The sequence below is a fragment of the Sycon ciliatum genome, chromosome 11, assembly GCF_964019385.1.
Source record: "Sycon ciliatum chromosome 11, ocSycCili1.1, whole genome shotgun sequence".
NCBI lineage: Eukaryota > Metazoa > Porifera > Calcarea > Leucosolenida > Sycettidae > Sycon > Sycon ciliatum.
In genome coordinates, this window is record NC_088653.1 from 2,460,386 (window position 1) to 2,485,049 (window position 24,664).

The 24,664-nt window shown below is 50.6% G+C and overlaps 3 protein-coding genes across 3 annotated transcripts; 2 read left to right on the top strand and 1 right to left on the bottom strand.

Annotated features, from left to right (window-relative positions):
* The first annotated feature begins 7,945 nt into the window (after nucleotides 1-7,945).
* Nucleotides 7,946-9,232, top strand: LOC135827681 (uncharacterized). The gene has a single exon (XM_065340136.1). It carries the CDS (start codon nucleotides 7,946-7,948, stop codon nucleotides 9,230-9,232), a length of 1,287 nt encoding a protein of 428 aa, XP_065196208.1.
* A 3,281-nt stretch (nucleotides 9,233-12,513) lies between these two features.
* LOC135827682 (uncharacterized) lies at nucleotides 12,514-13,248 on the bottom strand. Its single transcript, XM_065340137.1, has one exon. It carries the CDS (start codon nucleotides 13,246-13,248, stop codon nucleotides 12,514-12,516), a length of 735 nt encoding a protein of 244 aa, XP_065196209.1.
* Nucleotides 13,249-18,172: 4,924 nt separating this feature from the next.
* On the top strand, nucleotides 18,173-22,282 carry LOC135827683 (uncharacterized). The gene has a single exon (XM_065340138.1). The coding sequence runs from the start codon at nucleotides 18,173-18,175 to the stop codon at nucleotides 22,280-22,282; it is 4,110 nt and encodes a 1,369-aa protein (XP_065196210.1).
* Nucleotides 22,283-24,664: the final 2,382 nt, after the last annotated feature.

Here is a 24,664-nt window from a genome sequence, read left to right on the forward strand (position 1 = left end):
CAGACAGATCTCTTGAATCTGGAGTACTTCCTCAGCGAGCGGGGACTGGTGCTGAATCCCAAAAAGTCTCAGCTACTGCTGCTCAGATGACCTACTGCGCAACTGGACGTGATCCCCAGCATCACCTGCAATGGCACCGCAATCCCCGAGTCCAGCCATGTTCTGTACCTTAGCCTCGTATTGGACTCGTCGCTCAGCTTCGAGCAGCAGGTTGAGCGTGTGTGCGCAAAGGCACAGTGCAAGGTTGCCTCATTCCGCCACGGGCGCCGTGATGTCTCCATGACTGGCCGCCGCATGTTTTACCTGACAATTGTCCAGAGTACCTTGGACTTTGCCAGCACATGTTATGTTCACTGCTTGTCTGCTACACTCCGAGACAAACTTGAGTCAACCAGCAATAGGTGCCTAAGGCGAGTGTTTGGCCATGATCAGTATACTGCTATCGATTTCATTCTCACCAAATATAACCTGTATACTTTCTCTTGCCGTGTAAACTTGAAGCTGTTTGTGTTTGTTTTTAGGTGTCTATCTCGTTGCACCAGTCCTCTTTTAAGCACTATATTTACCCCCCGCTCTGCATCATGCCGCACAAATGCTGCTACCCGCGGTCAAGCTTCAGCCGCTCTGAACCTACCCAGAGCTACGTCTCGTTACGGCCTGAATGCTATTTCATTTTTGGCAGCAGACAGATGGAACATGCTTTCACCTGGATGTCGTCAAGCTAAGCCCCTTTCTGCATTTGTCACAAGCACCAAGTCATTCCTAGGGTTCCCAGTAAAAAGGCAACGCATAATCTTGGGATTTCGTCGAAAAAATATGGCTCCGGCATAATATACGGATTCCAACGTGTAAGGTCGGCATAATCTTTCGGTTTAGACAAAAATTATGCTTAGGGCATGGCCGTGTGTGTATGCGTGGTTTCTCAATCCTCTATGTACAGCGTGAATACATAGTGGAACCGTGCATAATTCAGCATATTTGTTGGCTTTTAAAATTGTGGCATAATCAAAAGCATAATTTGACGATTGCCGGAGCATAGTCCGGCAATGGCTATACTTAGTAGTATAGGGGGTGGGAACTGCATGAGAGCCCTATCTCCTGGTAGGAGTCATTATCTCACAGAGTCATTATCTCACAGAGGCATTATCTCACACGTTCCCCTAGTAGTATAGGGGGAGTGGGAAACTTGGGAGGTTGGCCCGAAGGGCCGATCGAGAACGTAACCTTGAAGGGAGCCAGAACCCCCCTCCCCCTATACTACTTGTGCCGTGCTCGTAGGTTTAGTGAACTGAAAGTATTGAAAGCTGTGTTCATTCGCAAATATAACCCCAAGTTTTGCATCCAGAAAGAAGATGTCACTAAACTTAGACCAGTCTGTTAGAATTCACGCACACATACCCCCTCCCCCCCCCCCCTCCCCCCCCCAATACCCATGTGGGTACTCCTTACACTTCACCCTCTCTGAATCTCACATTATTATTATTTCTCACCTGTTCATCATATTTTTCTATCCGACCACCCCTGTTAGTAGTTCACACTTCTCTAGTCTTTCGCAATTCACCTTCTTTTCTCCTATTGCATGTCGGAGTTTCCGGTGAGATAGAACTATGTCTAGCCCTCGCGATTTACGCGATTTCATGCTCCAACACAGCATTTTTTTTAAGTTCAATATTCTAATGAAGCTGTACTTGATGCAGCTCATCCAAGGCCCTTCAGGTCGTTTTTCATGCTCGAACAAGAAGTGCCTTGGATATTTTCCTCTCACCGTCTTAGACTCTCGGCGATGGAGAAGCTGTTAGGGTCTTTGCGTGACGATGATCAGGCGGCTCGCCCCCTTGCCCACGTGCCGGCCGATGCGGTCGTAACCCCTGAGCCGTGGATGCGGGCGTGTGATGACACCTCAAGATGGGCCGGGTGCTTTGAGTGTTTTGCGTCCACGCAAGTCACGCCGTGACTTTGGGTCGTGTGATGTTTCTGGCGAAGCCAGGACACGAGTGTCTGGTGACTCCAGCCCGGCACCTTGTCGGCACCATGGTGCGTCTTTAAATGTGACGAGCACTAACGGCCTAAACGGCCTGAACGGTCTCACGACCTGCTTGGCCTAAGTGCCTACGAGTCCAGCGGACACTGTTGCCAGTGCCTCCGAGTGTGCGTCTGACTGTTCTCAGTCAAAGACCGGCATACTCCGACTCAGATGAGGGTGAGCACTACTCTAGTCTCTAGACTAGTCTAGTTCTAGTCGGAGCTCAGATGCTAGTGCCGACTCGGAGTCCTCACATCAGGACAGTGTTACTTGCCACCACCTCAGGCGTAGCACGCGGGCCAAACGGTCCCAATCACATCCACCTCACATGTCTGCTGTATTGCTGCTACATATACATTGTTGCCCCAGCGGCATCTTGATTTGATGGTCTGATGTTGTAACAGTGTACCCATTTGCTAGGCCAGCTTGGTGCGTTCCGGTGGAGTTTGCCGGGGCACCATATTTGTAACGGCGATTCCGTTTGCTGTTGCCGTGGCCGTGTTTGTCACATGATTGGTGCATTCCCGTTGAAGTTGCCCAGCCGGGCACCACGTTTGTCAGTTGTGCCTGTTTCAAGTTGCCAGGCCAGCTTGTATTGGTGCGTTCCCGTTGAGTTTGCCGGGGCACCATGTTCATAACGGCTTTCCCGTTCGCTGTTGCCGGGGCCGTGTTTGTATTGGTGCACTCACGCTGAAGTTGCCGAGCGGAGCACCACGTTTGTCAGTTGTGCCTGTTTGAAGCTACCAGGCCAGCTTGTATTAGTGCGCTCCCGTGGAGTTTACCGGGGCACCATATTTGTAACAGTGTTCCAGTTTGCTGATGCCGGGGCTGTGTTTGTATTGGTGCATTCCCGTTGTCGTTGCCCAGCGGAGCACCATGTTTGTCAATTGCGCCTGTTTGAAGTTGCCAGGCCAATCCTGTAACGCGCACCCTTTTGCTGTTGCCGGGTGACATGTTTGTCAATTGTGCTTGTAGCATACTGCCGTGATGTGCAGTTAATAACAGGCCGCCGGAGCTGGTCAGGTTATTACCGGACCATGTTTTCAGCCAGGAACACGTGTTTCCTACTGTGGAGGGCAGGTGTACCCGTCATACCCTACACAAAGTATAACGGCCATGATACTACCGGACCACTCAAACGCTGCATCCGGCGGTCCTGCGTAAGGCGATAATAATTACGAGCCATGCACTGGTTTGTTTTGCCAATGGCTCTTTTTGGTACATGGCAATGTGCTATCATTCGTGGCATTTCACAGAGTGACGAATGTGAGAAGACAAAACAAAAAGAAAAGAACTACTTCCTCCGTTAACAAAAACTTCGTGATGGAATTTTGAGGGGCTGATTTGGGCACAAACTGCCGTGAAATGAGTCCCAATCACTTTCTTGGCCTTCCCTGGCATGCCATGACAGAGGTACGAGGCAAGGAAAGCGGTCTTTCACAACAAGTCGAGCGGAATCGATGGTTGCGCTGCAGAAACATAGGTGATGACAGTCATGGCGAGCGAAACTGAAATGCCACTTCTCCGAGGGGATATTGCGCTGCTTGGCCTCTCTACCACTTTAGCACTGAGTACGTTGGAGAGTGATAGAGAGCGATAAAACGGAGCAGCGAGCCCACACAATGAGCGAGTGAACAAGGAGCTGTTCCGATCGCACGGCTCCATGAAAATAATTCTGAACTGAAGTAACACGTTAGTTCTTGTTCGACCTGCGCAAAGCCCAGATTCGAATGCTGATGATGACCATGCATTCTTTCAGAAGTCTGCAGTCAGATGCGAGTCTCGTGGCTAAAGAAAGTCGACTGGACTTGCTAGCCGCTGCCGTTCAGTGCTGGTATCCATTAGAGAAAATGGAATCAGTTTAGCTGTGCCTTTACTCCTCGTTTCGCGGAGTTCTGGAGAGCGAAGATGAAACCAGGGAGTCGTAAAATATTTTTCACGACTCCCTGGAGTGGTGGAAACGAGTAATCGCCATCGCGGCGGATCACGCAGCTTGAAAGCAAACTTACTTGAACAGCGGCGACATCAAGCAGAGTGATCAAAGAAGCCGAGGCAAGGCTGAAACGAGCTGAACAACGACTCGAGAGAGAGATGACGACTCGCGTACAGCAGATGACGACTCGCGTGCAGCAGATGACGACAGCGACGCAGGTCAAAAATGAATCGAGCGAAAGCGACGCAAACTGAACTCTCTGCTCATTCAGCCAACAGTTTCTCTTGTAAATGCGCTGTACATAGGCTGAATCACTGTCGTCCAGTAATTTGAAGTCGATGCAAACTGTTCTTGACCTGTTCTAAGCGTTTTCATATCCATTAAAATCCATCACGAAGTTTTTGTTAACGGAGGAAGTAATTTTAATAATGGCAAACCTCGGCCCCCACAATTATCAACCTCCGAGCGCTGACCAACTATCTGTAGTATCACCACTTTGCGCTGGAGTCATTGAAGACAATGCCGGATCACCTGCAGCTAGGGGATGTGATGATCGGGATAGACTTAAGAGATGCTTATTTCTCCAGTCCAGCGGCTCGATCGTCAGTTTCTCCAGTTTTCAGTGGTATCCACAGATTTCCCAGTTTAACTGTCTACTGTTTGGATTGCGCAGTGGTCCCAGAGGCCAGAGTATTCACCAAGACTGGCTCTGCACCCTGTGGTGAAGATGGTACGTTAGCTCGGCCTACACCTGGTTATTTACCTCGTCGACGTATTTATCATGGCACGGACAACGTCCGACCTGCTACCATTCTTCATCTGCTGATTGGTCTTGGGTTCGACATCAACTGGACGCAGTCGTATCTGATTCCCACCACGCAGATACAATACCTGGGTATTCAGGTCAACTCCGTCACCATGGAGTTCTCATTGCCAGATTCGGAAACATCCACGCTTCAACAACAATGTGCGCGTCTGCTGGCTGCTCACACCGTATGTCTTCGGGGTATTGCGTCAATTGTGGGCATGATGGTGTCCACCATGGTTACCGTGGTTCCTGCATCACTTAACTATCGTCGTTTGCAGTGTTTGAAAACCACGTTCCTACGGCAGGGTCCCTTTTACACATTCAGATTACTCTCAGTCATGATTGCCATGCCGAGATTCATTAGTGGATAATGCCAATGTCACCACAGGCGGCTGATGGACATCTGCCGAGAAACAGCTTTACATGAATGTCCCGGAACCGCTCACAGCCCAGTATGCTGTCCAGTCGCTAGCGCCTTCTCTATACCAGGGCAGTATTCTCCTGCAGCTCGACTAACGTGTGGCTGTTCACTGTTTGCCTCGCACTGGCAGCTGTTCATCACCGACATTAGACAGGATAGCTGCCACGCTGTGGGAGTGGTGTCAGTCTGCTCAGAGATATCACTTTGATTCCCAATATCTACCTGATGCAGTGAATACAGTTGCTGATTATCACTCTCGCCATCACACCGATACCAGCGCCTGGATGCTCGACCGGTCAGTTTTCCAGGATCACCAGATCATGTGACCGAGTACCTGCGACCTGTTTGCATCTCGCACTAATTTTCGACTGCACACGTACGTCAGTTGGCGCCCATATGCACACAGCCCGCATGCCTTCCGTCTCGACTGGTCCTGCCTGCAAGTCTATGCCTTCCCTCCAATCTATCTGATTGGCAAATGCCCGGCCAGGGTTGTTCTACAGGAGATCCCATCCATAGTCATGGTCACTCCGCTTTGGTCCGGCCAGGCTTGGGTTCCAGCTCCAGCTCTCTTGGCACTATTCCGCGCGTGCTGTCAGCCTCTCCGGTCTTGTTCACCGGTCCAGATCACAAAGTTCACCCGTCAGTACAGTCAGCTCACTTCACCCTGGTCGCATGGAAACTCTCCGGGCTAGCAACAGCCGCAGCGGAGTTTCGGGCGACACTGCCAACCTACTCTTGGCGTCATGGCGTTCCCTCACCGATCGTGTGTATCAGTCGGCATGGAACACATGGTGTGTTTGGTGTGCCACACGGCAAATTGCTTCCCTGGGTGTTCTCTCAGACGTCCTCGATTTCTGAGGTGGCTCCTCACTTCCATGTCGGATGCTGGTGTGGACACCATCGTTTTCACGACGCATTCCACACGTAGTGCGGCCACCTCCGCTGCCTGTCGGAAGGGAGCCTCTGTACCCGACATACTCTGGGCCACCGCCTGGGCGCAATCCTCTATATTCCAGAGGTTTCATTCTCGTGATGTTTCACCCTCCTCCTTCTGATGGCACCACCTTCGGTGCGACTGTCCTTGGCTGACAGTCTGTTATTCCGCAGCTCATGATTGCGGCCGAAAGGGTCCACGGCTTCAGTCCGCCGTGTTCTTTTCTCCTACACATTTAGGTTTTTCTCAGACCTTTTCCTTTCCAAAGGTCCTGTATATACCTGGTGCACCAGTTTTTCCCAGGTGTTCCCACTCTGGAGTTTGCATTGTCCGTTAATTCTGCATAGTTGACAATGCTAAGTTGTATTCCATTTTGGTATGATCTACTCAACTCGCCGTTCCGTGCGTAAGTTTTATGATAATTCCATCTGTACTCAGTAATGGTCATTCGGTGCCTGGCATAGTGTGGGCTGAGTATGCTTGTTTATCATGCCACGCACCTTTTACTAGAACTTTCACTAAGTCCTTGAGTGGACAGTGTGATAGTTTCTTGTTTCCGCTCAGGGTGCGGTGTAGGAAATGCTCATTTCGCTAGAAAGTTCAAGAATCTATTTATTCATTTATTTCTTATTTGTCTGAAGTCACTAACTAACTTACATTAAAATTACACTCTTCTCAGATATTTATTTACCGGTTTTCATTCCGTTTGGCTATTGCAGACGCTCGTTTGTAGTGTGCGTCTCATACTACGTAACTGTTTCTGCGTACCGGTAACTTCTTCAGCGGACACAGATATGTGTAACGTGTGCACGTATAACTTGTTCTACATACGCGCGCACCCCTTTGTGTGCGCATGCTGTTCCGTTTTTGCTATGCTCTTGTAAAATGAAATCATTCTTGTTTTCGAGTTATCTGTCGTCCATTGCTTGGACTTCTTTGGAGCGAATAATTATTGAAAGGAAGAGTCAAGATGTATTCTCTTGTTGGAATAATGACCATGAGCCTGATGTCAGTGATGAGAATATAAATTTAGTTAATCCTCCAGTTCCCAAGGAATTCGTATGTTGAGAATTTCGTACATGGTCCTTCGAGCTTCAGCACGAGCCCGGGAAATTTGATTTGTAATTATGGCCGAGACGGAGACTGAGGATCAGCCCAAGACGACAACAGTGTCGGTCCAACGGTTAGTTCGATTGCGTGGAGCACATCGGTCAGCTGCCTCCAATTTGGTATCTAGAATCGATGATTTTGTGGCCCAGATTTCCTATGTTACGAGGAGCTCACCCGAGTGGCAAGGGGAAGATCTCAGCGTAAATGATAGGGAGGATTGTGCCTTGGACCTGAAGAAACTCCGGGAGAAAGTGGATTTGCTGGGGCGCTTGGACTCCCAAATTTTGGACGCCATCGAGGACGACGACATTGAATCTGAAATTTGTGATGCAGCGGATTATCTTATGACGTACGAGTCCCGCATCGGCAGGGCTACGCGAGCCATTTCAGATGCAAGTCAACTGTTGGAGAATATCGCCAGTGTACGGGCTTCCCAATCCTCACAGCCAAAGTCAGAGTCACTGTCACCCGTTTCCGGAAAGGATGAGTGCTGCACAACAAGCAAGGCCAAGGGCAATCTGGACAGTCGGGAACCAGCTCCAGATGAGACTGGTGAGGACTCGCCAGTTGTCGCCCCGTGTGACTCGCGTTCCAGTGTAGTATCAAGTACGAGTGCCAGTAGTGGAAGCAGCTTCCACCACCGGATGAAGCTGCCCAAGCTCGAGATTCCTAAGTTCAGCGGTGACATCTGAGCTTGGTCCTCGTTTTGGGACATGTTTGGGTCGGCCATTGATGGCAATGACACCCTGGATGACGTTGATAAGTTCAACTACCTAAAGTCCTTGGTAGTGGGAGAGGCACGAGAGGCAATTGCAGGATTTGCCCTGACAGGAGCCAACTACAGGGCTGCAGTTGACGTCCTCAAGCAACGATTCGGCAACGTCCAGGTCATTGTCGCCAGCCACATGGAGGGCCTCTTGAATGTTGCTTCTGTCACCAGCGAGGATGATGCAACTGGCCTCAGGAAGCTATACACCACCGTTGAGACACACATTCGTAGTTTACAGTCCCTCGGGATGAGTCGCGAGTCTTATGGATCCCTGTTGACGTCTGTTCTGATGTCCCGATTACCGGCAGAGTTCCAGCTCATTGTCAGCCGCAAGATTGCCGGGACTGAGCAGCATTGGGAGATCAGTGAGCTGCTATCGGCTGTCCATCTGGAGCTGTGTGCCAGGGAGCGAGCGGCACCGGCAGCTAAGCCAACCATCCCGATAGCCCAACCCAGAAATTCCGCACCAGCCACAACGTCAACACTCTACACTGGTGCGCCTGAGCAACTGAAGTGCTTCTTTTGCAATGATAGTCACACTGCCGGGAGATGCGTAACAGTGACGAATGTTGCCACCCGTAGACAGATCTTGAGGAAGCAAGGCAGGTGCTTCCGATGCCCCAAACGCAATCACATGGCAAAGACCTGTCCGAATGCATACTCTTGTGTCAAGTGTGGTGGGAGCCACAACGTAGCCATATGTAGTGGCGAGAGGCAGCAGAAGGCAGAGATGAACATGCAGGCTGTTGCTGCGAATGCTTCCGTGGACCCTCGCAGACAGGAATCGGTATTGCTACAGACCGCCAAGGCCGTGGCATATAATGTCACACAGTCCGATCACAGCGCCGCTATCCGACTGTTGATGGACGGCGGCAGCCAACGCACGTATGTTACGAGCGCTCTCCGTGACGCTTTGCAACTGCCGGTCCTGGATCAATGTAAGGTCACTATCAAGGCGTTCGGCCAGGACAACACAACGTCCCAAGTAGTTGATGTAGTTCAACTTGGAATCCGAGTCCCCGACGGCGAGGACATCACGGTACAAGCCTATGCTGTGCCGCTATTGTGTGACCCGATTACTGGCCAATCCATGCACACGTCAGTGGAGTGCTGTAGTCACCTCGATGGATTGGCGCTAGCCGACACCAGATATGACACAGATACTCGATCAGTGGATCTGCTAATCGGCGCGGACCTCTACTGGACTATTGCAACGGGTAACATCATCTGAGGTGCCGACGGACCTGTGGCCATTGAGACAAAGCTAGGGTGGGTCCTATCCGGTCCAGCCACCGTACTTCCCACGCCAGAAGATACCAGTGCACTGGCCACGCACGTCTTCTCCGTCGAGGAAGAGGCATCAGCAGCAGATCGAGAGCTCACTGACTCCCTGCAAAGGTTCTGGGAAATTGAATCACTTGCAGACCAGGACAAGACGGAGTATGAAGAACTCGTTGAGACAATCGATTTCAACAATGGACGGTATGAGGTCAGACTAAGGACGATCATCCATTGTTGCCGGACAATTTCCAACTCTGCAAGTCCAGACTCGTCGGTCTCCACAAATGGCTCCGCAAGGATCCTGAGCTGCTCTAGCCCTACAATGACACCATTGAAGAGTAGCTGCGTACCGGCATCATTGAACCCGTGGAGACAGAAGACAGACAGGAAATCAGCGCTAGTAGCATGCCTGAGGAGTGCCGTGCAGAGATGAGCAGAAGAGAAATGGAAGTCGTCGACAACTCAGCCGCCTTACTGACAACGACACATCCATTGTCAGACATCGGACTGGTCATCGACTGTACCCGATTCAGCAATTACAACCGACTTCTGAGAGTGACAGCTACAGTGCTGAAGGCCGTACAGCGCTTCAAGTCTAAACGGCAAGAGAGTGAGAGCGAACTCACGGCTGGAGATTTAGATCTCGCCGAGAAGCTGTGGATCAACCATCTTCAACTTGCGCTCCCGTCTCATCAGCACTACAAGTCTTGGCAGGCAGAATTCGGTCTGTTTGTGGACAACGGTCTCATCCGCTGCGGTGGCCGACTCCAGAACTCTGATTTGTCTCTGACAACTAAGCACCCGTACCTTCTGCCGAAGGATCACCACGTGACTGACCTGATTGTTAATGAGTGCCATGCCCGAGTGATGCATGGTGGGGTCAAGGCCACACTAACGGAGTTTCGCGCACGTTTCTGGCTCGTGAAGGGACGTCAACGGATACGTCAAATTATTCACAGCTGCAGAACTTGTCGTCGCCACAACTCGAAGCCATACACAGGACACAAAGCACCTCCGCTACCAAGATTCCGGGTAGAGCAGACTACTTCATTCAGCCACGTGGGAGTTGACTATGCCGGACCACTACACATCCGGAGCGCCATTACTTGAAGAGACCAGTCCAGCGCCTCTATCCCGTAGAGTTGTCTAACAGTCAGCAGGTTGACGTTGAGCAGCATGAAGACGCTCCAGCACGCCGACCAAGATCGCAGAGACGTGCAGCTGCTCACGCAAATGAGATGAGACAAGCGCTGATCACTAATAACTGCATATAATTTGGGTCTACTCACAATTGTCCATAACTGGCCAATTGGGGGGAGTGTAGGAAATGCTCATTTCGCTAGAAAGTTCAAGAATCTATTTATTCATTTATTTCTTATTTGTCTGAAGTCACTAACTAACTTACATTAAAATTACACTCTTCTCAGATATTTATTTACCGGTTTTCATTCCGTTTGGCTATTGCAGACGCTCGTTTGTAGTGTGCGTCTCATACTACGTAACTGTTTCTGCGTACCGGTAACATCTTCAGCGGACACAGATTCGTGTAACGTGTGCACGTATAACTTGTTCTACATACGCGCGCACCCCTTTGTGTGCGCATGCTGTTCCGTTTTTGCTATGTTCTTGTAAAATGAAATCATTCTTGTTTTCGAGTTATCTGTCGTCCATTGCTTGGACTTCTTTGGAGCGAATAATTATTGAAAGGAAGAGTCAAGATGTATTCTCTTGTTGGAATAATGACCATGAGCCTGATGTCAGTGATGAGAATATAAATTTAGTTAATCCTCCAGTTCCCACGGAATTCGTATGTTGAGAATTTCGTACATGCGGAACCGACTTTAAACAAGACATAGTTATATCTCACCGGAAACTCCGACATGCAATTTCCCATTTTACAAGCAATGGAAAATTGTGTAGTGAAGTGGGAATTGTATAAGGAGTTGGAGGTGAGATATAACTATGTACCACCCACCCACCCTGTTTGGGTTTGCTCTCCATGAAAATAGGCCTGAAGGGTCCTGGATGAGCTGCATCAAGTACAGCTTCATTATAATATTGAACTTAAAAAAATGCTGTGTTCGAGCATGAAATCGCGTAAATCGCGAGGGCTAGACATAGTTCTATCTCACCTCCAACTCCTTATACAATTCCCACTTCACTACACAATTTTCCATTGCTTGTGAAATGGGAAATTTTCTTTCGCATAGTGCATTTCGTACTCTTCCAAGTATCCATTGTTGTTTATTGCTAAAGAAGAGGTTGGTTTGACTTCGACGATAGTAGGGGAAGAGTGTGCTGCTTCCTACATGGGAGCTCCCGGTTTTCCTGCCGACTTGAATTCTCACTTGACTAACTCACGCGCCTCCTTGAGCGACACTGACTCACGCTGCTATCTGGTGTTCACAAGGTGTTTGTCGCGCTGGAAACGGAGTGTCTCTGTAAGTTTGTATCCCTGGTGATGTTTGTGCCAGGAGAGCACTATAATTATAAGTGGTGCTCTTCAGGCACAATGTTCCTCAGCCTACTGAAGCTCAACTGATGAGTTCCCCGAAACACTGTGTATTAAGCAGGGAGTGGTGTGTTGTAAAAAATGATGTGCCGTTTTCCTGTGTGATGGCATTCCCCAAACTGTCTCATCTAGTCTCGTACATGCGTGATATGAGCATGCACGATTTTGCAGTCGAGAGTCCTTTTGTCAGTCTTCTTGTTCGTCCCTGTCAGAGCAGTTTGCTTTTCCATCAGATAAAAATATATAATGTAACAGACAAGACTTGTCCTTTGTGCCCTGCATGTTGGGGAACGGAAGGGCTATGATTCCGTAACAGGTGCTTTCTTGCAGGTTTGCCGAGTGGGCGGTTCAATGGACTTCTCGTGTGGTATGCATAGCAGTCGTGAGTTAGTCAAATAAGAATTCGAAGCGGAGGACAACCGCGAGCTCCCATGTAGGGAGCAACACACTCTTCCCCTGTCTATTGCTGGATTTCCTTATTGAGACCTACTGTATTATTATTATTATTAGAAGCTTCTCTGCGTTGGCATAAATGCAATGTAGATATCACAGCATGTATAGCTTTCGCATAAGCTGAAACGACAACAGCCAAACAGGATATTGATGGCAATATAAAACATATGCGATATAAAACGCGTGACGAAAATAGAATACAATTGAAACAAGCAAACAAGCAGCTCAACCGAGTTGAATTTGAATTTGCTGATCATTACCAAGGTTCATCTGTGAGCAGCAACATATCTCTCCAGAATACGGCCGCTGAGGTAGGTCCACGCTCCGCGATTCTGGGCGATGCTCCTCAGCTCCTCAAGATCTGCCGAGGTCTTGCGGGTCCTCCCAACAAGCTCAAGATCGTGTCTGAGCACGACCGGCAGAGTTGTGCGCGGCCTGCCCCTCCAGGTAGGCTCAGTGGATGGCTTGAAGTAGGAGCACATTGACAGGTTCGCCGGTGCACTCTGGTCGAGCCGCAGCACGTGCCCAAACAGACGCCAGCGGGCTCCCAGGACCGAGATACCAAGTGGTGTTGAGTTTGTCCTCTTGTACAGGGTGTTATTCTTGATCTTAGCTGGGTACCGTATGCCAATAACTTTCCGCAGTTGTTGTCTGTGGAACGCATCAACTCTATGCATAGCGGTGCCAGTGAGGCCCCAAGTCCCGTTGTTGTAGCACAGGACCGGTAAGACGAATGCCTTGTATAGCCGTACTCTCAGCGAATCGTTTACAATGGAACCACGTATCCATAATGCCCAGAGCCGGTGCAGGGCAGCCGTGGCGAGTTGCATTCTCCGCGCAGCATCCTCGTGGTCACCAATGAGGGAGCCCAGCTTCCTAGTGAGGCGCCATTCCTCGCACACTCTGTTGTTCAGCCGTTGAGACCTACTAGTATCGATGGATGTCTCTTTTTGATGATAACTACGTCCAATGTCCGCTTCGCTGATCCTGCTGATTGCCATAATATAGTTATATATTGCGAAACTAGTCTGGCAACCTCGAAACTAAGGAATCATAAGCATTTCTGCTGTTGTGCTTAGCACGTTTCCCATTAGTACTCTTTAGCGAATTACTCTTTATGCACGTTGTCACTTTTGTTCCGCTGTCTTGTTTCTTTTTTACCTTTGAATATTGCTACATTTTCCATGACCACTTCATTCCGGAAGATGGTCATGAAATGGAGTATCCCGTTGTACCCTTGTGCTGCAAGCATTCCTTATGTGCGCTGCCTAGTAATCATTGTCACGTGCGTACGCACGTGTATGCTGTTCCGTGTTTTTTTCTTCTTTTTTTTTCTACAAAATCCACATATCTCCAGACACTGGGGTGAATGATGGAGTGTGGTGGTGGGGCCCATTAAGCTCCGCCGACCAGAGGTCTCGGCTTCATAGCTCCATGGACGCACCAAAGGGATATTTGGGTAGGGAGGATTAAATTGAAAAAGAAAACAGAAGAAAGAAAATGGAAAGATTGTATTGCTCAGTGAGCAAAAGAATAAGTTGAGTATTGATGTGAACGCTGTTAGACTTTTAAATTCAAGAGGAGACTATCCGTGAGGAGAGATTACATGTATGTCCAAGCAGGGTAGGACACTGTACCCTCTTACTCGCGTATGCTATGAGTGGCCCAGTGCCAGTTCGTTCTGAGGAGATGGTGATAAGCTGCTGTCTTGAACTTTTGGATGTTCTTTGGGTGAAATGGGTGGGGAATGATAGAGGTAGGCAGCTGGTTCCAAATTGGGATGACGGAGTGGGGAAAGGCTCGGCTCACATTGGTCCGGGAATTGGCAGGAAGAACATTCTGTAACTGATGGGGATGCACGGTGGACAGTCGTACAGCCTGGCGGGTGAGGCGTGTGGTCCTGGGTTGGTGTGTCGGTGGAGCCATTCTCGAGAGAAAAGTGGGAGAATTATCGCAAAGGGCTTTATACAGGAGGCAGAGGGCAGCGATGGTGCGGCGAATTATGAGGCTAGGAAGCCAGCATTGCGGATGTATTGCCTTGATGGCTCGCTCCTGCACCCAGTCCAGCCGATTCAAGTGGGAAGGAGCTGCCCCCATCCAGACGATTGGGCAGTACTCCATAACCGGCCGGACAAAGGCTTTGTAGGCTCGAAGCCGGGCAGGAATAGTCAGCAAGTGAAATGCCTTGCGCAAGGCTCCAAGTCTCTGCGTTGCTCGGACTACAACTGTTCGGATATGCTGCCTGAATTTTAGCTGATGGTCAAACGTGACGCCGAGTACTTTGATGGAGGGCTGCTCCTCGACAGGAGTTCCATTGAAGACAATGGGGGGTATTGGCCAGTCCCGACGATGGTGGGAAATTGTAAGGGCCTGAGATTTGGCTGGCTCGAACTGCACTTTCCAATCCGAGCCCCAACTGGATACAAGGTCAACAGCAGCCTGGAGTACTCTAGCGTTGTCAGGAACAGCAGCGAGCGTTGCAATTTCGGCGTATAGGGTTGTGTCATCGGCGAATGAGGCAAGGTTGGAGCCGATTGGGAGGTGGTCTTCAAGGTCGTTGACGTAGACCAAGAATAAGGTGGGGCCCAGGATACTGCCCTGTGGCACCCCAGCCTTAACTGGGCGTCTGGCTGATGTCTGGCCGGAGATGAGGACTTGAAGTGTGCGGTTGCAGAGGTAGTCTTGGAGCCACCGATGCAGGTCTCCCGAGATGCCATACACTCTAGCCTTGTGCAACACACCAGTGTGAGACACCCGGTCAAATGCTCCAGCAATGTCGATGGCCAGCACTCGAGAAGCTCCTTTATCTCCGGCGGTGTGCACCCACTGGTGGTGGAGAGCAGTCAGCAGGTCTGCTGCACTGTGGCCGCGACGGAAGCCAAATTGCCGTTCTGACAGGACCTGATTCGTCTCCATGAAGTTGCTCATTGCCCTGTTGACTATGGTCTCCATGACCTTCGAGAGGATGTTCAGTAACGACACTGGTCGATAGTTTGATGGCGACGATTTAGACTTGCGCTTGTGGACTGGACCTACGTTTGCAACCTTCCACTGTTGTGGCTGGATGCCGGAGCGAAGACAGCATGTAAATAGTTTTGAAAGTGGCCGTGCCAATTCTGCAGAGCAAGCTTTCAAGACGCGGGCAGGTATCCCATCTGGACCAGTGGCCTTGGTGGGGTTGAGCTGGCGGAGAGTTCGCTCGACTGTGGTCTCGCGAAACCGGACGGTGCAGAGGTTGCAGTCAGTACGTGGTCGGACGTGAGGAAATGGAGCGGATAGGTCGTCTGCCCCTAGACTGCATTTGTTGGCGAAGTGTTCGGCCATGCACTCTGCTTTGCTGCGGTTGGTGTCGTGCTCCGTACCATCGGTGCTGCGGAGAGTAGGTATGGATGGGCTGTTTCCGTGGCCAGAGGCCTTCTTGATGGTTCGCCACCATTCACCAGACGCCATACACCCAGAGGCTAACTTCTGCGCCAGGCTTGCTGTGAATGCCTGCTTGGCAGTTGCCAGGCAATGGTTAGCCGAGTGCTTGGCGACATTGTAACGGGCTTGCAGCTGGGCACTTGACCGGTCGGCGCAGAGTCTCCTCCATGCTCTTTGTTTCTGTGCTACAGCCTCAGTGCATTCCGGTGTCCACCAAGAGGGGTTAGATGGTTTCATGCACAACTGCTTAGACGGTATGTATCGGCGCATTCCTTCCAGAATATTCTGGGTCAAGTGCATACACATTGCATCAGGATCATCACTGACAGTGGACTGCCAATCTGTTGTTCTAAAGAAGTGGCGGAGTCTGTCCCAGTCTGCGCGTTGGTAACGCCAGACAGTTCTGGTCACTGGTGGTTCCTCTGCTGTGCTTACATGAAAGTCAGCTTGGACACAGGCATGGTCAGAGTTTCCCAGAGGTGCTAAGGTATTGACGGTCGCATCTCCCGGTAGGTCAGTCATTATTAAGTCGAGTGGGTTAAGGCCCCTGGTGGGCTCATGCACGTGCTGCTCCAAGCAGTGAAAAGCACACATGTCTTCAGTGTACACACCTGCATGAGTTGTCTTGGTGCTGCCGAGCCAATCCACGTTGTGTACGTTAAAATCTCCAGCCAATACCACATATTGACAAGATTTACGGACCAGGTCTATGCCAGCACTGATGGCTTCAAGGGTACTGATGTCATTGTCGTGGCAGGAGCCAGAGCGATATGCAGCACACACAGCCACTGACTTCTTATCCACAGTTCTGACACTCAGCCATATTAGCTCCTCATTACCGACCTGGATGTCATCGAGTTCTCGGAGGGCCAGACTGGCTTTAACCCAAACCGCAACTCCTCCTCCATGAGCTGTTCGATCCTTCCGCAGTGGGGAGTAGCACCCAGGCAAGGACAGTTCGGAATCAGTAGCCTTCTCAGGGGTTAGCTTGCTCTCTGTGACAATGGAAATGTCAGGTTGGTGAACGTGTACAGCATGGTGAAAGTCACCAAGTTTACTCAGTAGTCCAAATGTGTTCGTCAGCAGGATCCGAAAGGATCTAATTGGAGCTTTGAGCTTGAGTGTCGGAGGATTCGAAGAGAGCTTCACTGTGTGAGCCGGACAAGGTGTCCCCCTTTGGAGCATCACTGAGAGTGTCACTGTGTGAGCCGGACAAGGTGTCCCCCTTCGGACGCTCACGGTGGCGCCAAACCCGCGCGTACAGTGGGCGAGGCCAAATGTTTGGAGCAGTGGCGATTTCAAGGTCAGTCGCATCGATCATCAAGCGGGCAGACACTTTCCCATCTTCTGTGGTGTGTATGCTGCACTGGTGAACCTTCACCGGTTTGTTTACTGCTGCAGAGCGTTGCTCAGTGAATTCCTTGACACTTTCTTCACTGCTATGTGAGTTCAAATTGCCCACATAGATTACGGCTTTCTTCACTCTGTGAGGTTCGTTTGATACCAGTTTCCATGTGTCATCCGTGATTGGCTCTAGCTTCAGTGGCTTGGGCTTGACAGTGGGGCGCTCAATTGCCTGGGACTTGTCCTCATCCTCGGTTGACGTTTCATGGTCACTGGCAGGGTCACCCACGCTACGGGAAGTGCTACGGTGTTCGTCTGCATCAGTGGTACACGTGGCAGCCTGGCCTGCGCGAGTACGGGTACGCTTGCTGGTCCTTCCCGCTGTACTCTCCATCGTACGCTGGCTGTGCTGGTTGTGGGCAACTGCTGGAGGAGTCAGGGGAGAAGCACTTGCTGCGACAATGGCGGACTCCCTGAGGGCGACAACCTCCTCGTTCAGGCCTGCAATTTGCCTCGATAAATCATCGATCCTATTCTTTAGTCGTGTCTCGCGGTCTGCGGACTCCGTCACAAATGTTGCCAGCGTCTTTACTACGTCTAAAATCGAAGACTCGATCCCGGGGAGGGAGCACAACAATTTTACCTCCGAATCCGTCAGCCCGCGAACGGCAGCTTTTGCTGGAGGCATGGCGGAGGTAGGCCAAAGCTATCCGATGTCTACCTAGTTTCCTACTACTACTACTATACCTAATGTTTGAAACCAGGCCGGCCTGATGCCGGTTTCCTGGCGAGAAACTGTGGGAGCCTCAGAGCGCGAAAACCTGCACCCTGCTCCAAAGTTTGAAAACATCGTGTGTATGCACTCATGCATGCACTTTGTGTTCCTGTGTCCCGACATGCTTCCGGGACCCAGGCCGTTCTGCACGCATGCAGATTTGCTCTTGTGTTCTTGTTGTGTCTGGACGAAGTTTGCAAGGAGTGGTGTCTTGCGCTTATCTTTGCTTTCACTCTCTAAACCATGTAAATATTTAATATAGTCTATTTTAGAACTCCTTGTGCGAGTTGTGGTGTCCGTGGGTTTGTAGTGTGGGTGTAGTTCCCCAGCAAGTGGTACCGAAACCCGGCCTAGTTTGATTTGCTGTTGTACGAGCTTAGAGTATGTCTGGATCGGCGAGTTCGTTGCCTCGAGTGAAATGTTTCACGGGTGGTCGAGGAGAGGACTTGGAAGTCTTTCTGACAAAGTTTCAGCTCACGGCAGGTCATCATGGTTGGACCAACAAAGCCCAACGTGCCGCGCAGCTCCCCATGTTCCTTGAGGGCCAAGCGTTTGTCGTCTGGAACCAGCTGAGGGACAGGGACAAAAAGGATGACAAGACTATTGCTTCGGCATTGAGATCGGCCTTTGGCCTGACGCCGGCACAGGCGTATTCTCAATTTGTGAAGCGTATCCTACGTGTGGATGAGAGTGTCGACGTCTATGTGTCGGATTTGCGCCGGCTTCTGGCCACCAGTGGACACATGGAAACTTACGATGGCAGGGACCCTCTGCTGCTCGAGCAGTTCCTCGCTGGTTTGCCACCAGATTTTGCTCTCCAGCTGAGAATGCAGCTGGCGATCAACGACCTGACCCTGGCCCAGTGTGTCGGCCAGGTGCGGACCCTGCGCGCCTCTCAGAGTTTGCCGAGACCTGCTGGCAGCGTTGTGGCCAGCGCATCGGGAAGTCGTTCAACAGTGACGTGCTATCACTGTAAGCAGCCAGGTCACAGGAAACCGGATTGTCCCCAACGTCAACGGCCATCGTCACACAAGGGTGGCAATGGAAGTTCTGGCGCTAGTGGCAGTGGCAATGGTGGTCAGTCTGGTGGTAGTGGTCGGAAAGGCCCGAAGTGTTTCAAGTGCCAAGAGCCAGCATCGACTGGTTGTCTGGCCGCTACTGTTTCACCGGTACCCCGCGCAGTTTCGCCTCTGCCGCGCATCATTGTTGACGTGGTGTCTGGTGAGACGACCCATGAGTACGGTGCTGCTATCGACAGCTGCTCAACCCAGTCGTTTGTCGCTGCCCACGTAGTGTCAGCCCTCAACCTGGATGTGTCCCCGTGTTCCAGCTCCATAGTGAGTGTCACTGGCGATCCGGTACCGGTTCTCGGCTCCGTATCCATGCGGCTTGGCCGCCACAGCGCTGCCGTCCAGCTACCGGACACGGAATCGGCATTTCTCGTGGTGGACGATCTAGCGTCAGTCGACGCAGATGTTCTTCTTGGTGTGGACATTATCTCGGGCCATGGTGGTGTCGTCTTGCAGTATGATGAATTGACCGGCCAGCTGTGCAGGGCTCAGTTCGGGAGTCTGCCTGAGACACCTAGCGTGCCGCCACCAGACAGCAGCAGTAGTAAGAATTTGTCTCGTCATGTGACAATATCTGAGGAGAATGGTGTGGTGCGCCTTGATATGAGTGATGGCACCGCTACCTTCAATCCAGCAGACGGCTACTGGGAAATCGCATGGAGGTGGTCCGCTGGTAATCCCCCCAAAGACCGAGTCGGTAGTGGTCTCGGTGAATACTCACGCAAGAAGCTCTCTGAGGAACAAGAGCAGCTGTTTCGAGCTGAGGTGCAGATGTGGATTGACCAAGGATGGCTAGTACCACACGATGCTGAGGTGCATGGTTCACCCATTGCAGTCTTGCCACTGCTTGCTAATTGTCAGGAGCACAAACTGTCGACTCCCGTAAGGCCTTGCCTTGACTACCGTGCTCTCAACCAGCTCATTGTGTCAAACCCCGGCAATGATGTGCCGGTCTGTCCCGAGAAAATCCGTGAGTGGCGTCAACGTCCCAGTGAGTCCACTGTTCTCGACATTCGGAAAGCATATCTCAACATCCGTGTCCATCCCAGTTTGCTGCCATACCAGACCGTCCTTTGGCAGGGGAAGACGTACGTGATGGAGCGCATGGGCTTTGGGCTTTCAGTAGCGCCCAAACTCATGGATGCTATCGTGAAGTATTCACTCCGAGACTTTGGTTCGGCTGACAACTTCATCGACGACATTGTCGTACCTTGTAACCAAGCGGATGCAGTAGCTGATTGTCTCACTTCCTATGGCCTGCCTACAAAACCTGCCGTGCCGTTCCCAGTTGCCACAATTCTCGGTCTGCAACTCTCTGCGGACGATAGTGGCAAGCTGTCCTGGAGGAGACGACAAGATGTCGATCTGAGCGAATCACCATTGATGAAAAAACGTGATGTGTTCAAGTGGTGTGGGAAGGCAACCAGTCACTACCCCGTAGCATCATGGCTGCGTCCACTGTGTTCGTGGATGAAGCGCCTGGCATGTGCTACCGCTGCACCCTGGGATCAACCGTTGCCGGATGACTTGCAACGTCTCTGCGAGGACGCTTGCAAGCGTGCCCTGCAGGAAGACCCTGTACACGGTGTGTGGTCTGCCCCTGCTGGAAATGATTGGTCTGTCTGGTGTGACGCATCCGACATTGCTTACGGCTGCGTGCTGAATGCGAACGGTCATGTGGTGGAGGACCAGGCTTGGCTCCGGAAGGAGGACGACCGCCGACATATTAATGTGGCAGAACTGGACGCTGCTGTGAACGGTCTCTCTCTTGCAGCCAAGTGGAACTTGTCACGTGTAACGCTGTACACTGATTCCAAGACTGTCTATGGTTGGCTCTCTGGCAAGCTGGAGGCATCGCATCGCGTCAAAGTTGGTGGATTGCAGGAGGTCGTGGTTCAGCGCCGCCTGCAGATCTTAGACGACATGGTGGAGGCCACAGGTATGAGCGTGTCTGTCCAATGGGTGCCGTCGGCTAAGAATCTCGCTGACCGTCTTACCCGTGTTCCCAGCCAATTTGTGCAGTACTGGAAGACAGTGCAGAAGTCCAAGACTCCGTCCGTAAGTGCTGCCGCTCCTGCGGTACCTCGCTGTGTGCCCTTGTCAGAAATCGCGGCACAACAACAGCTAGATTCGGTGATCCATGCGACTATTGCTGAACTGTCTGCTGGTGGAGATGTGTCCGCTACGGAATTCGCCAGGGTGAAGTCGCAGCTCACGACTTGTGACGGCATCTTTTTCCGTACTGTCAAGCTCCCGCCCAACGATGTCAAGTGTGTTCCGGTGGTACCTGTTTCCTTGTGTGATCAGGTCGTCAGCTCTGCTCATGAGTCCACTGGTCACAGCAGTTGGGAGACTACTTACCAGTTTCTCCGGTCTACCTGTTACTTCCCGTGTATGGCTGAGGCTTGTCAGCGGTTTGTGCAGCAGTGTCCCCAATGTGCAGCTGCCAATGCTGCCAAAGGTCCCTGTGCTCCTCCTACTCGTGCAGTTATCGCCGATGGTCCCTGGGATGTTGTCCAGGTCGACACACTGGAGCTTGGTGGCGGCAACTCGTACCATTGCGTCTTAGTGTGTGTTGACACCTTCACCAAGTGGGTGGAGGTGGTTCCCCTTCGGCATCATGATGCTGCCAGTGTTGCTCATGCGCTCGTCTCTGTTTGTGCTCGGTGGGGTCCGCCCCGGTTGCTTCGCTCCGACAATGGCACAGAGTTTGTGAATGCCATCACTGATGCGCTGTTTTCGAGGTTTGGCATCTCCGTGCAGCGTGGAGCAATCCGTCACCCTCAGTCGCAGGGATCTGCTGAGCGGTTCAACCGCACCCTGCTCACGTTGATCCGGAAAGTGCTTACCGACGCCGCCGACTGGAGGGCCGAGTTGGATTTGCTCCTTTATCACTACCGGATTCGATCCCATGCCGTTACAAAAATTCCACCGATGCATGCCATGTGTGGCTGGACGCCACGAGATCTGATTGTTGAGAGTGTGACTGATCCGGTCTCTCTGAGTGCATGGGTGGATGGCCTCGCGCAGCGTAGTGCTCGTATCCGTGATCACCTCGATGCTGCTTTGTCCGCTGTCGATTTCCAGGAATCCGATTGGCAGTGCCCGTACGCTGTCGGGGAGAACGTCCTCTTTCGTCGTCCTGCGCGTCACCAGAAGTGTCTGTCGCCATTCGAATCTGGCTGGCATGTGAAGCACCTAGTTTCCCCATCCACTGTTGTCATTGCCCGTACCAATGGTCAGGGTGAAAAAGTCGTCAACATTGGCTTGCTCAAGCCCGTCTATCATGCTGCTCCTCCGGGGGATGATTTGCTCATTCCTGATGCTGCTGCTCTGAATGCTGTCCCGGTTGTTCAGCGAGCGCTGCGTGACCGATCTGCCTTACAGCCTCCTGTGCGTTTTCGAGACACTGGTTCTGCATGAGTTTGCTTTTGTTGCAGCTCGTTCTGAGCAGGGTTTTTTGTGTTTTGCTTTTCCCTTCTATTTCTTTTTCTTTCTTTAGTGCTCTTCATTGCTGTGGTGTCCATCATGTGGCCAACAGAGGGAGGGGTGAAATGGAGTATCCCGTTGTACCCTTGTGCTGCAAGCATTCCTTATGTGCGCTGCCTAGTAATCATTGTCACGTGCGTGCGCATGTGTATGCTGTTCCGTGTATGCACTCATGCATGCACTTTGTGTTCCTGTGTCCCGACATGCTTCCGGGACCCAGGCCGTTCTGCACGCATGCAGATTTGCTCTTGTGTTCTTGTTGTGTGTTGACGAAGTTTGCAAGTAGTTGTGTCTTGCGCTTAGCTTTGCTTTCACTCTCTAAACCATGTAAATATTTAATATAGTCTATTTTAGAACTCCTTGTGCGAGTTGTGGTGTCCGTGGGTTTGTAGTGTGGGTGTAGTTCCCCAGCAGTCATGCAGATCGAACCGTTTAAATAATTAGATGACGTGAGAAGTGCCGTACTTATTTGAGTGTGTACAAGTTGCCTGTAAATGAATTACCCTCATTGAAGCTGCACGAGGGGTCCTTCACAATTTTGAAGACACACAACCCTTACTAAAGAAAATGAAGACCGACTTACGTATTTCACACACAACACGCAAATGCTGCGCTAGGCCAATTTGTTGCGAGTTTGAGTCAAGTGCTACATTTCCTTTTCGCAATCCTACCCATGCAACCTTGTATATGGTGGTTAAACCAACCGAGCATAAAGCGTGGAACGACGCTTCAGAGAGGATTGTACCATTGTGCCTGCCACACAGTGCTTGAGCAGAAGTGTAATTCAATTTGAGGCCATGAGTTGATATTCTAGTTATGCTACCAGACGCTCTGCAAATTTTCTTGTCAATCAGCTCTGCAGTTACATAAACACACATGCACACACACACACACACACACCCGCACAAACACACACACAACCCCCCCCCCCCCCAACCACACACACACACACACAGCGAAACCAACAGAGAGCAGTCATATAATATTATTCCTGTAGCTATGCAGAAGACGTTACTTCAGTAAAGTCTGGTGCTAGCCAGGGTCCACACAGCTTTAATTTGAAGAATGAGTATGAATGCGAAGTGTATGGGGGAATGCATGTAGGGCGATAGTGCGGGTTCGAATCCCAGGTAATGCCTGAAAAAAATAGAAAAATTGAAAAATTTACAACATCCCTATTCTTTTTTTGCCGTCATCAAGGCGGTAGATGGTGTCGTATTACCCTCCACCATACATGTCCCGTACCTGTCCCGTACCTGTCCCGTACCGTACCGTACAATCAATTACGGCTGGCCACAATGCATATTCAAATAGGGCTTTCAAATACAAGATCATAACGTGAAGCAACTAAGAATAATTAATAGAATGTATGCAAAGTGTATCGGGGAGTGCATGCAGGGCGATAGTGCGGGTTAGAATCCCAGGGTAAGTCTAAAAACAAAAAAGTAGAAATTTATAAGAATTTATAACATCGCTACAAAGACAACTAATTACACAGTAAGCATTATGTCGACATGTATGTGTAAAATGATTATCGCGAGGCACACACAGAAGGGAAGGCGGGGATTCGTTCAGAACTGTTTTCTTGTTACAATCATCAGTGAATCCACTAAAAACAATAATCGTACAACATTTTACACATACATGTCGACATAATGCTTACTGTGAAATTAGTTGTCTTTGTAGCTACATTAAAACTTCTGTCTCCGAAACGCTTGTTCATTTTATAACATCCCTATGCTTTTTTTTGTCTAGGTCATCAAGGCAAAAAAGCATAGCGTAGGGCCCTGAGCTTCCAAGCTCTCTCGTTTATGGCAGCCAGTTGAACGCACTGCCATCGTGGTAAACGCCATGGAGAAAAATAAAAATGAATGGCTAATGAAAATAGAATCTGATGCTTGTCTATGTGTAGAGGCCCTTAGAAACATGTTTTTATTTGAGTGAGCGAGGGTCATTATTTCTTCATGATACACTGGGTACGGAGCAGAAGTCATCAATGCGCTTAAAGACAGGCAAGGATAGTAAAACAGGTTTTTAGTTGTTTTTGTTGCTGGCAGATACCAAATTGGACAGACTAATATTATAGCCAGCGCACGCGAAAAGGGGGCTAACGTACTTGCACTTGAAAACTGTCAAAAAGCACTTCAAAGTTTGACGTGCGCTTTTTGCGTGGATTTTGAAGTTGAGTCGCTGCGATTCTGTATAATCTCGCGCGTTTTCGCAATTTTGCGCAGGTCGATGACACGAGAATGGGGTTGACGATCTAAGCTTTCCACCAGTCTTTAGATTTTGCAAATCGGTCCTCGCGTTGCTGAG

Bases quoted from the DNA above. Each gene is read 5' to 3' on its own strand.
- LOC135827681 (XM_065340136.1), top strand. From the start codon at position 7,946: ATGTTTGGGTCGGCCATTGATGGCAATGACACCCTGGATGACGTTGAT.
- LOC135827682 (XM_065340137.1), bottom strand. From the start codon at position 13,248: ATGGCAATCAGCAGGATCAGCGAAGCGGACATTGGACGTAGTTATCAT.
- LOC135827683 (XM_065340138.1), top strand. From the start codon at position 18,173: ATGTCTGGATCGGCGAGTTCGTTGCCTCGAGTGAAATGTTTCACGGGT.